The 10,901-nt window shown below is 37.8% G+C and overlaps 1 protein-coding gene across 1 annotated transcript; it reads left to right on the forward strand.

Moving 5' to 3' along the window:
• Positions 1-510: 510 nt before the first annotated feature.
• Positions 511-9,037, forward strand: LOC107740746 (serine-rich adhesin for platelets-like). Its single transcript, XM_016553248.1, has 4 exons — positions 511-650; positions 2,938-2,994; positions 3,768-5,851; positions 6,524-9,037. Exons 2-4 carry the CDS (start codon positions 2,961-2,963, stop codon positions 7,013-7,015), a joined length of 2,610 nt encoding a protein of 869 aa, XP_016408734.1. The 5' UTR covers positions 511-650; positions 2,938-2,960; the 3' UTR covers positions 7,016-9,037.
• The last annotated feature ends 1,864 nt before the right edge of the window (positions 9,038-10,901 follow it).

A 10,901-nucleotide genomic window follows, 5' to 3' on the forward strand; every position in this document is an offset into this window, starting at 1 on the left:
AATTAATGCATTACAAATACTTATGAGATGCATTATACTGTATATAAAGGCTTTAAGTGCGATCATATTTTCTTGTAAAACATACTCCGACAATTTTGTATTTACAACTTGTAAATTATACAGTGATTGATATTTGAAGAGATAATAATAACTAGACAGCATAACATATATTAAGCAGGAAAGATATGTGCAAACCGTATAAATATGCATTCATATAATGTACATTTTATATTGCACATATATAATATAACACCATATTTTTCATTTCTGCATTTTATATATATATATATAGGATATAGTGCATTTTAACTTTATGCACTGAATATAGCAATTAAATGATGTATAATTAAGTATTTATGTATCTTAGATCATACAGTACACATCAAAGCAATAAGCAAACAACAGGTGAGTAGGCCACACAAAGCTGTGCGCTGTTGTGAACCGTCTAAACTAGCTTTCCAAAACAGGAAGATTGTCACCCGACAGGTTCGTCGCCGTTTTTCTCTCACCGCTAAACATGCTGTGCTCATTTCTAGAAATCCAAAAGGTTTAAAAATGTCTTTTGTTGTTGTTTTTGTTGTGGTAAACCATCTTTACTCCATGATCTCTGAATAATTCACATCACTTTGATCAGGTTTTCATCTGATGGGGTGAGTAAAGGAGTATTTGAAGAATGTGATTTCTGTCTGCTCTATTTCCTCTTCCTGATTGCTAAAGCTAAAGCTAACTGCTGTCGTTTGATACTGATATTGCTATAATCTCATTACAGAATTACACGTTTGTGTTTGAGTTGGAAAATACATTGTGCGACATAATAACACTGGTGTCTTGTTTTATCAGTAAAAGTGTGAGTGTCAGCTGGACATTTTGTGTTTGTGGTGAATATGAAGGTGTTTTATAACTAAAACCAGATGTCTTTCTTTATTTTATACATTAACCTTGATGAAGTCCTCTTTGAGCTTATTTTGGTAGGGTTCTGTGAAATCAGTTTCATTTTTGCCCAAATTGTGTTTTTTGCATTTTAATGTTTCTGCTTTGTTCCATTTTAATGGTTTGATTAAATAAACAACCAAAACGCATGTCTAATCAACTGACTTAATAAAACGTTATTAATTTATTAAAATAGTGAAATGTGTTTTTTCTCTTGTCAATTTAGAAAAAAAGAAATCTGGATTCTGATTGGTAATCAAATGAATGCACAAAAAAACTTTAAAAATGTATCTTTTAAAAAGTAATCAAATTAAAATGTAACAATTCGTTTTTATTTTTTATTTTGGCAAAGTGTCACATGACAGTGGTTTACAGTTTAAATTTGAAAATCATTTAAATTATAATAATTAAATTGGATTAAAAATTGCATAATATCATGCAAAAGTCTTTAAAAATAATGTTAAAATGTATTATTATTACTTTGATAAGTACATACTACTGTACACTAGTTATATTTCTGCCATGCGTTTTACAGGTTAAACCTAATGGTTTAAAAAGCAGTCTTTTGTGCTTTAATATTCACAGACTCCAGTCCAGCGTGATGTGATTAATTGTACAGCCCTACATTATATTTTTGCCTTTTCTGTCCAAGTCTGGGTCAAGGTAAATTTATTAAAAATTATTATCAATATTTAAAACAGTTGAGTACATCAGGATTTTTTTGATGAATAGAAAGATCCAAAGACCAGCATTTATCTGAAATAAAAAGCTTTTGTGACATTATACATGCAATATACCAAAAGTTTGGAGTCATTGGGATTATAGAAATTCATACTTTTATTTAGCAAGGATGCTTTAAATTGATCAAAAGTGATGATAAAGACATTTATAATGTTACAAAAGATTTCTATTTCAGGTAAATGTTGTTCTTCTGAACTTTCTATTCATCAAAGAAACCTGAAAAAAAAACACTGATCTGTTTTCAACATAATAATAATAATAATAATATTAATAAATGTTTGTTGAGTAACAAATCAGCATATTAGAATGATTTCTGAAGATCATGTGACACACGTGAGCTGATTAGCACAGCTCTGCCAGTCAAGACTAACTGATTTATGAGTTATTATAGAATGAAACAATCGGAAATGATCGCTTTGGTACATTGAGAAGGCATAAATATAAAATATTAATAATAATAATAACAAACAAAATAACAGGGCAGCGGGCCAAATCAGCTGCCAGGCCACCAGGAATTCTCCCGGTGCTCCCGATGGCCAGTAACCGCGCCCAAAACGACTCAAAATATTAAACCACAAAGTTAACAAAACGATGCACTGCACTGTGCTGACCGAGAGCGCTTCTCTGCTGTCTTCACGAGCTATCGGAAACTCCCTATTTCCCACTTATGAAGTCCTGATTACGAGCACATTGCATTCTTTTCTGTAAAAAATAACAGTGAACAGTGGTTTGTGAATGTTGATGCTTAGCCTAAATAATTTAATCGTGAGCGCTTCATGTGAGCGCTGCTGCAGTCTTAGGCCCTCCCCAAATGCTCTCATTGGTTGAGACGCGTGATGACGCCCATCCCAAGCCAGTACTGATCAACATCACACCCTCCTGTGACCCATGGTTTGTCTGTATGTGTATTCAGAGCCAGTGAGCAGCGGACTTTCATAATAATAAAAAACTGTGTTAATGCGCGATACAATAATTGTCGGCGTTAATCAATTAATACGTTAATACGCGATGATAACGCGTTAACTTGTCCAGCCCTAATCAAAAGATTAATCTGATTTGCATAACTGCTTTACTTGCAAAAACATCAGCGTGTGCAAATGAACGACGCTATCAGCAGGCCAAATTCCAGCCCTAGCGCAGAATGAGACTCTAGTTTTACAAACAAGATTAAACGCATGCAGAGATGTCAGCACCTGAACCTGTGGAGCGATTAGAACCAAAACATGACAAAACACCTGTTGACATGGTGAAATATTTGCTTTTCAGATTCGGTGAGCTTGCAGGATACCATGGGGCGTAATGCAGCATTCCTGCTCTTCTGGGGTGAGTTGTGATCGAGACGTGATGACGCAGGAGGACGGCACGCTTACACACCCGCTGGTCAAAAGGACTCGATAATATTCCAGTCCATATGCCAGTTTTTATGTACATGACCAGTCAAAAGTTCAAATAAACGTTGATAATAATTACTGCTTCTTGATAGTAAGGTGGTTGTTGACGTATTTGTGTACAGGTTAGGGTTAAGAGATCTAGAATATGGTCATGCAGAACAAAGCATTAATACAAGTACTAATAAACAGTCAATACGCTAGCAATATGCATTCTAACTAGTCAATAGTGCTCCCTAATCTAAAGTGTTACCATTTTTTTTAAATAATGAAAAATGCGAAATTACACAAATGGAAGTATGGGAATGATTTAATGAGCAAAATGTGACAAAATTGAGCTTTCTTCATCTGCTCTAATGCATGCATTAAAATAAAAACAGTAACAACAATTTTACATTTACGCATTTAGTTGACACGTTTATCCGTAGCGATTTACGAGAGAGGAACAAAAGGAATCACTGTTGTAACGACATTTCGCCACAATTTACAAAACTAATAAGCAGAAGCTTTTAGATCAAATTGAAACATAAATTCAGTCAATCGTGTCCAAGATTTCCACTGGTACTTTTTGGCGGCGTAAATTTCATACTGTATTTTAATAACAGATAATAAGTTTTTCACTCTATCACTTACAATACTCACAGTACCTTCAAGAGAAAGAAAAACCAGAGCTGTCTATCACAAAGTATTTGCTGTTTTTATTTGCAGGAATCTTGAACTCCTACTTTCCTCCGGACTGCTGCCAAACCGACTCTAATTTTACTACCAGTTCTTCTCCAAATCTTTACATGACTGTTTCTCAAAGCACTGCATCTCAAACAATGGAGCCCTTAACCAATGGGAGCAGTTCTTCAGGAAGCGCTAAAACAACTAGCATGGACACATCAACGACATCCGAGACACCTACACTGACTCCGAGTCATGAGGATGAAAATGAACCCATTACATCCACTGATGACCAAACCTCACACATATCCAATTCTTGGACCACTGGAACATTAACTGGTACCCAAAAACCTGAGCCAACAACTGAAACCTCAACCAACAGAGAGCAGACGGCATTTTCTGAATCAACAATTACAGCGATTTCCCCTACAACAACTCCCGACTCGAGTTCATCCATCTTCACAACAAGCTCAGAACCAAACCAGCTCACTATCAGAAGTACAACCGAGACTTACTCCACCATTCAAGCCACTACACAACCAATGAACACTTCTGACTCACCAATAAACTACCAAAGCACTGCAACTCAAACAATGGAGCCCTTAACCAATGCCACTTCACATGGGATCAGCTCAACAGAAAGCACTACAACAACTAGCACGGACACATCAATGACACTGACTCCGAGTCATGCAAACCATGATTCAATTACCACCACTGTTTCCAATACACAGAATGATGCAGAGCAAACCTCAAACAGCAATATGTCTATTTCTTGGACTGCTGGAGCATTAAATGGTACCCAAAAACCTGAGCCAACAACCGAAAGAAGTGTCATAAAACAGACGGAATTTTCTGAATCAACAACAATGATTGCACATACAACAACAACTACAGGCTCTTCATTTCCATCCCCTGTTGCGTCCTCTGGAACATCACACTCCACTACGACGACGACACAACAGCTTGAGTCATCAGACCACACTCAAGTCTCCATCACATCAAATGAATCGACAGCAACAACGATTGCCCCTACACCAACTCCAGACTTGAGTTCATCCATCTTCACAACCAGCTCAGAACCAAATCACTTTGCAACGAGAAGCACAACCGAGTCTTACTCCGCCATTCCAGCCACTACACAACTGAAGAACACTTCTCTCAGTGACACTTCTGACTCACCATCAATCTACCAATCTACAAATGAATTAGATACTACGTCTTTCAGCCACCTGCAAACACAAATGTCTCAAACAATTGCTGCTGCCTCTGCACTTCTTCAGACTACATCGTCGCAAATCACACCAACCAATGCAAAGATTACAGAGCCTTCTGTTACAACCTCAACTTCCTCCAGCAGAAGTGTCACAGATCAGACGGCATTTTCTGAATACACAAGGACAATGACTGCAGGATTTCTGTCCTCTGACGCATCTTCTGGAACATCACACTCCACTGCGAACACATCACAACAGTCACCAGATCACACTCAAACCTCCATCACATCAGATGATTTGGATTCTACGTCTATCACGGCAGAGCCTTCATTTACAACCTCAATGTCAGCTACAAATACAAAGCAAACTTCCCAAAGTGCAACAGAGCCGACGGAGGAATCATTAACAATTGACCCACCGGATGACACAACCGATACTGAAATAGCATCGACTATCAAAACACCTGTGGAATCGACTACAAATGCAATTTCAGCCGTCGACGACACTGCATCAGCCACAGAAAATAACACTGAACATTTAACTGATGTGTTTTGGTCCTCTTCTGATAACACAACATGGAATGAGTTTACATTGATAGACGACTTTAATAGCACACTGATAACCTTAAATGAAACAACATCTGAGTCATCTCAATCAGAAAGTCTGCCAACTGACGGTCAAGAAACTCTGACACCTGTGATGGAATCGCAATCATCTCAGTCCGCAACAACTGACGCAACTCTAAATCCAAGTCTGGTTACTTCCTCAGACTCAACAACACTTGTTGAGACCTCAAGACCTGTCATAGCGGCACAAGTTACAGCTACACCTAAAATCCCCAACCCAGAGCACTCGCAAACACCTGTAACTGCTTTCACAGCATCAACATCTACAACAACACCAACGCCGGTTAGCAGCATATTCTACACAACATGTACACATCGCACAAACAAACCACTAGTCATACTGTACTTTTGAATGCTCGTGCATTTGACTGTGCATCAGACTTTTCCAGAATTTCACCTGTGACAACCAACCACATTTTTATTAATTCATCATTAATTCTTTCGTTAACCTAACCCTAACAGCCAACAGTTAAATAACTTAGCAGACCAAACCTGAACAACATTTAAATCTCCTAATAGATCAAAACCGACCAACATTTAAATCTCTTAATTCTCTTAATAGAAGAAAACCTGTCAATATTTAAACACATTTTTCTAGTTCAAGTAGCTCAAGTAGTTAAAGTCAGTTTATTTATAACAAAAATGTAAAAGAAACAAAACTATTCAAATAAAATATTATCATATCATATCAATATCATCATATTATCATAGTTATGCAGGGACTTCTGTCCTTTTAATGATTTTTAATTCCTTTTGATTGCCAAAACCATAAAATTGATAGTATTTTATAATAAAATCATATACAATTTTTCACACTATGGTATGTGCTAAGGTAGTTTATCGTTAACCAGTTAAGAGGTGATAACTGTTTAAAGCCTTCTACTGTAAAAACTAATTATTTTTTTACAGCATGGGTCTCTCATTCAACCACTTTCTTTTTGTCTTTTCTTTACAGGGAACAGTTTCAAGACAAGCAATGACACCTGATTCAAAGCCCACATCTATGAACACGCCCTCAATGTTTCTGACCACTCAGGAAAATCAGAAAACGAACACAAACGCCTCCTTAAACCCATTTTCTCCAGCATCTCCTCTCACAGCCACAAGCAGTGACCCTAAACCTGTCACCACTCCATTAGCTGAGGAACACAAAGGCTCAACTGTGGGCATATCAATTCAAACAGCGCTAAACAGGTCTGATTCAGAAGGCACTACAATCACAGACACCTGGTCAAACAGCATATCTTCAACACCAGCAGGTCTAACAAACCCACCGTTATCAAGCAACACCAGCAGAGACGGAAACGCAGATGATTCTGCAAACTCAGTGAAAAGCACCATTGTTTTTGTCTTCAACATTCCCAAAGTACCTGTGTTTAAAATAATCACCTTCAATCACCCACTGGTTAATCAAGTCACAGTCATGAACACAGTTTTAAGACCATGAAACGGTCACATAAAATGACTTCAAAGCAAAGTGGGTGATTTAGAGAGCATATATTTGGCTCCTTGTGTACGTGACAATTGCGGAAGAGTCAAAAAGAGAAACTTCCAGCTAAATGCATCTTAATGGAGAGAGATTGGGAATATAAGGAATGTAGAAGCCAAAATGTTTTTGTGGTTACTTAACAGACAGGAAGGCAATGTCAATTATTTCAACGTCAAGCAGACCATACTGTATGACTACATGCTTTAAAACAAGCCAACAACAACAAAACAAAAAAATTGAAACCAAAACAAATGAGACGGGAGAACAGGTGTAATGTTTTATGAAGACTAACTTTCATTTCAACAATCCAGGTAGGGGCGAACAATTGACGCGTGAGTCTGTAGCGTAGCTTCTTAATCATTTATTTTCGCAAAACAACAATCCATAAGATCAACAGTTGAACCATAGCTTCACCGCTAAACATTAGCACACACAGCCACATGAACACACGGTCTGAAAATTGCATCCGCTTCCCCCCTACTCACCCCACCTACTTCCTTACCTACACTAAATACACAATTGCAATAATATAATAAGAGTCTCAATTGACAATTTCATACCATTCAATGCAAATACTCAAACACAAACAATAATGATCAAACATAAACTTAATTATATTCAAATTAGTAAATCAGTACAAAATATGAAAACAGAAAAAGAAATGGCTCCAACATTCCGGCCCGTAATTGTCAACTTGTGACAATTCTAATAATTCATTCAAAAAAGGAGCCATGATTTTTAACAAAAGTAACAACAACAAAAAAAAGAAAGAAAAAAATTCAAAAAATTGGCCAAAAGTGTCAGAGTCTTCTGGTCAGTTTCTTCAGATGCTCATGACATGTCTTTTAGGAAGCATAAGTTGATAATAGGTCTCTCCATGATACTGTTCTTTGTCCTCACTTTAACTCTGCGTACATACCCTTTGCTGTCCAGAAATGTCTCCAAAATTTGACCTAAAGGCCAAGAGTTCCGTGGTGAAGTATCATCGATAATGAGAACAATATCACCAGTTTTAAGGTTTTGTTTGCTTTTGTTCCACTTCTGCCTCTTCTGCATTAGCGGGAGGTACTCTCTAATCCAGCGTTTCCAGAAAAGGTCGCAAATATACTGTACTTGTTTCCATCTTCTTCCGGAATAGATGTCATCCTTCTGAAAAATCCCAGGAGGCTAAATAGGAACACCTTTCATCTGAAGCAAATTATTAGGGGTTAAAGCTTCTGGATCTTTAGCATTCTCTGAAACTGCAGTGATTGGATGATTGTTGAGTATAGCTTCCACTTCACATAAAGCAGTCTGTAGGCCTTCATCATCAAGGGTGTCCTGTCTCAGAACGGAGTATAGGATCTTTTTGAGAATTCGAATGATTCGTTCCCATACACCTCCATGATGAGAACCTAAAGGAGGATTGAAAGTCCACTTCACATTCTCTCTCAGCAGTACCGTCTGTATTTTATCTTGGTTGATGTCAGCAAGTGCTTCTCTCAATTCTCACTCTGCCCCGATGAAGTTGGTTCCATTATCCGAAATTATCTCCTTGACTTGACCCCTTCTACACGTAAATCTTCTGAGAGCACAACTACAGGAATCTGTGTTCAGAGAATAGGCCACTTCAAGATGAACAGCTCTTAAAGCAGGTAAATATCACTCCATATCTTTTGACATGAGCTCTCCCCCTCTTCACCTCAATTGGACCAAAGTAATCGATTCCAACGTGACTGAAAGGTGGTAAATCAGGAGTGATTCGATTTAGGGGTAAGTCTGACATCTTTTGTTCACTTGCAGATCCATGCCAACATCTACAGAAAAGGCAATCTCTGATGACTTTCCTGGCAGTAGCATTACCTCTGGTAATCCAGTATCTTTTATGGAGTTTAGCAAGCAGTTGGCTTCTACCACAATGACCTGACATATTGTGAATATGGTTCGTTAACAGTCTACACAGATGACTATTGTTGGGTAGAATAGCTCAGTGTTAATTTTGACAGCAAATTTTGATTTAGTTTTAGTCATAGTCTTTTGACTAAAATGCCATTTAGTTTTAGTCATATTTTAGTCATCTAAATTGTTTTTAGTTTTAGTCGACTAAATATCATAAGATTTTAGTCGACTAAATCTACAGTAAATTTAGTCGGGACAATAGCAACTAAATTAGGCTGCTGTCCCTTTAAAAACGAATGCACAGCTGCAATGGATGCAAATTTACTGATACACGTTCTTCATGCTGTTTATGTTCACTTAAGACGTAATCAACTGTGTTTACGTGAATAATCGTCAAAACAATTCGACAATTCGACATCATTTTGTGTGTAATTCTCCGTTCATGCGACTCGAGAGAGTACTTGCGTGCTGTGAGAGGTGCTTTCTGTGTGTGTGTGCTTCAGTGTCTGCGCTCAGAAAACCGGACCGAATTGAGTTCTCTCTTGCGTCGTCAGATTTATCCATATGTCTGCTCTTCTCTTACTCCCACATATTAAAATTTTTTAATGTTTTATGCGACGTGCAGCAAGTGTATGTACGCATCTAACCTCCAAGTCCGAACCACGCAGCAGATTCGTTCTGAATGAATCTCTTCCCAAATCGTCCCTCCCTAACATTTTCGTCTCGTTTTTATTCGTTGACGAAAATGTCAATAGATTTACGTCATAGTTTTTGTCATTCAAAAAGAGTTTCGAGTTCGAAGAGTTTGTCCCTAACATTTTCGTCTCGTTTTTATTCGTTGACGAAAATGTCAATAGATTTACATTCTGCGCTCAGAAAACCGGACCGAATTGAGTTCTCTCTTGCGTTGTCAGATTTATCCATATGTCTGCTCTTCTCTTACTCCCACATATTAAATTTTTTTAATGTTTTATGCGACGTGCAGCAAGTGTATGTACGCATCTAACCTCCGAGTCCGAACCACGCAGCAGATTCGTTCTGAATGAATCTCTTCCCAAATCGTCCCTCCCTAACATTTTCGTCTCGTTTTTATTCGTTGACGAAAATGTCAATAGATTTACGTCATAGTTTTTGTCATTCAAAAAGAGTTTTAGTTCGTTATTGTCTCGTTGTCGTCGGTGAAAAAAAGGTCGTTGACGAAAATTATGACGAAAATTATTCATCAACGAAATTAACACTGGAATAGCTGGATGTTTAAACTCTTCTGACATTGCCATCCTGCTCAACCTTCCACCGACTCTTAAGATACCATTGTCTAGGATTGGATCCAACATGTATATCCTACTATTGGTTTTCACAGCCTGACCTTTGTTCAACAAAGTAATTTCGTCTTCAACCTGCTGTTGAACACAACGAACAAGAGATTTTTCCGCGACTACAAGATCTTCTACTGAGAGAGTTTGGACACCAATCTGAGATTTGACTTTGATCATGTGGTTATCAAGTAATTCTCCTTCTCCTTGAAGTAAAGGATCATACAAGTACGATTTGAACCATCAGTCTCAGTCATCATAAACACTTGTTGTTATTCACAACTGCTTTGTATGTTTGACCCGAATGAGAATCAAGCTTGCATTCTTGCCTCAGCCGCTTGCATCAGCTTAAATCTTTGGCCCATATAAGACAACCTTAAACCGTCTTACAAGACCGCTTTCAATAGCCATCGCCATAATCGATAACCGAATGGCTACTCACGGCACATCATGTTCAAACAGTGTCTTAATGAAGTCAGTTCCTTCGCTGAATAATCCATTGGTGCAGTACAGCAGCAGACATCCACATCAATTACCTAAAGGTCGTAGCCTGATCCGCATCCACATCCGTGTCTTCGCGGAATTTTCAGAGTTCAATGTAGCGGCAAATTTGTGATAAACCACTATCCAGGTAGGGGCGAACAATTGACGCG

This window comes from Sinocyclocheilus rhinocerous, unplaced genomic scaffold (assembly GCF_001515625.1).
Source record: "Sinocyclocheilus rhinocerous isolate Xijiao unplaced genomic scaffold, SAMN03320098_v1.1 scaffold1456, whole genome shotgun sequence".
NCBI classification, from domain to species: domain Eukaryota; kingdom Metazoa; phylum Chordata; class Actinopteri; order Cypriniformes; family Cyprinidae; genus Sinocyclocheilus; species Sinocyclocheilus rhinocerous.

What these genes read in the sequence shown, in the direction of transcription:
- LOC107740746 (XM_016553248.1), top strand. Translation starts at nt 2,961, where the DNA reads ATGGGGCGTAATGCAGCATTCCTGCTCTTCTGGG. An exon ending in AGCATTCCTGCTCTTCTGGG is followed by an intron (nt 2,995 to 3,767) that starts GTGAGTTGTGAT and finishes TTTTATTTGCAG; the next exon opens with GAATCTTGAACTCCTACTTT. An exon ending in CTACAACAACACCAACGCCG is followed by an intron (nt 5,852 to 6,523) that starts GTTAGCAGCATA and finishes TTTTCTTTACAG; the next exon opens with GGAACAGTTTCAAGACAAGC.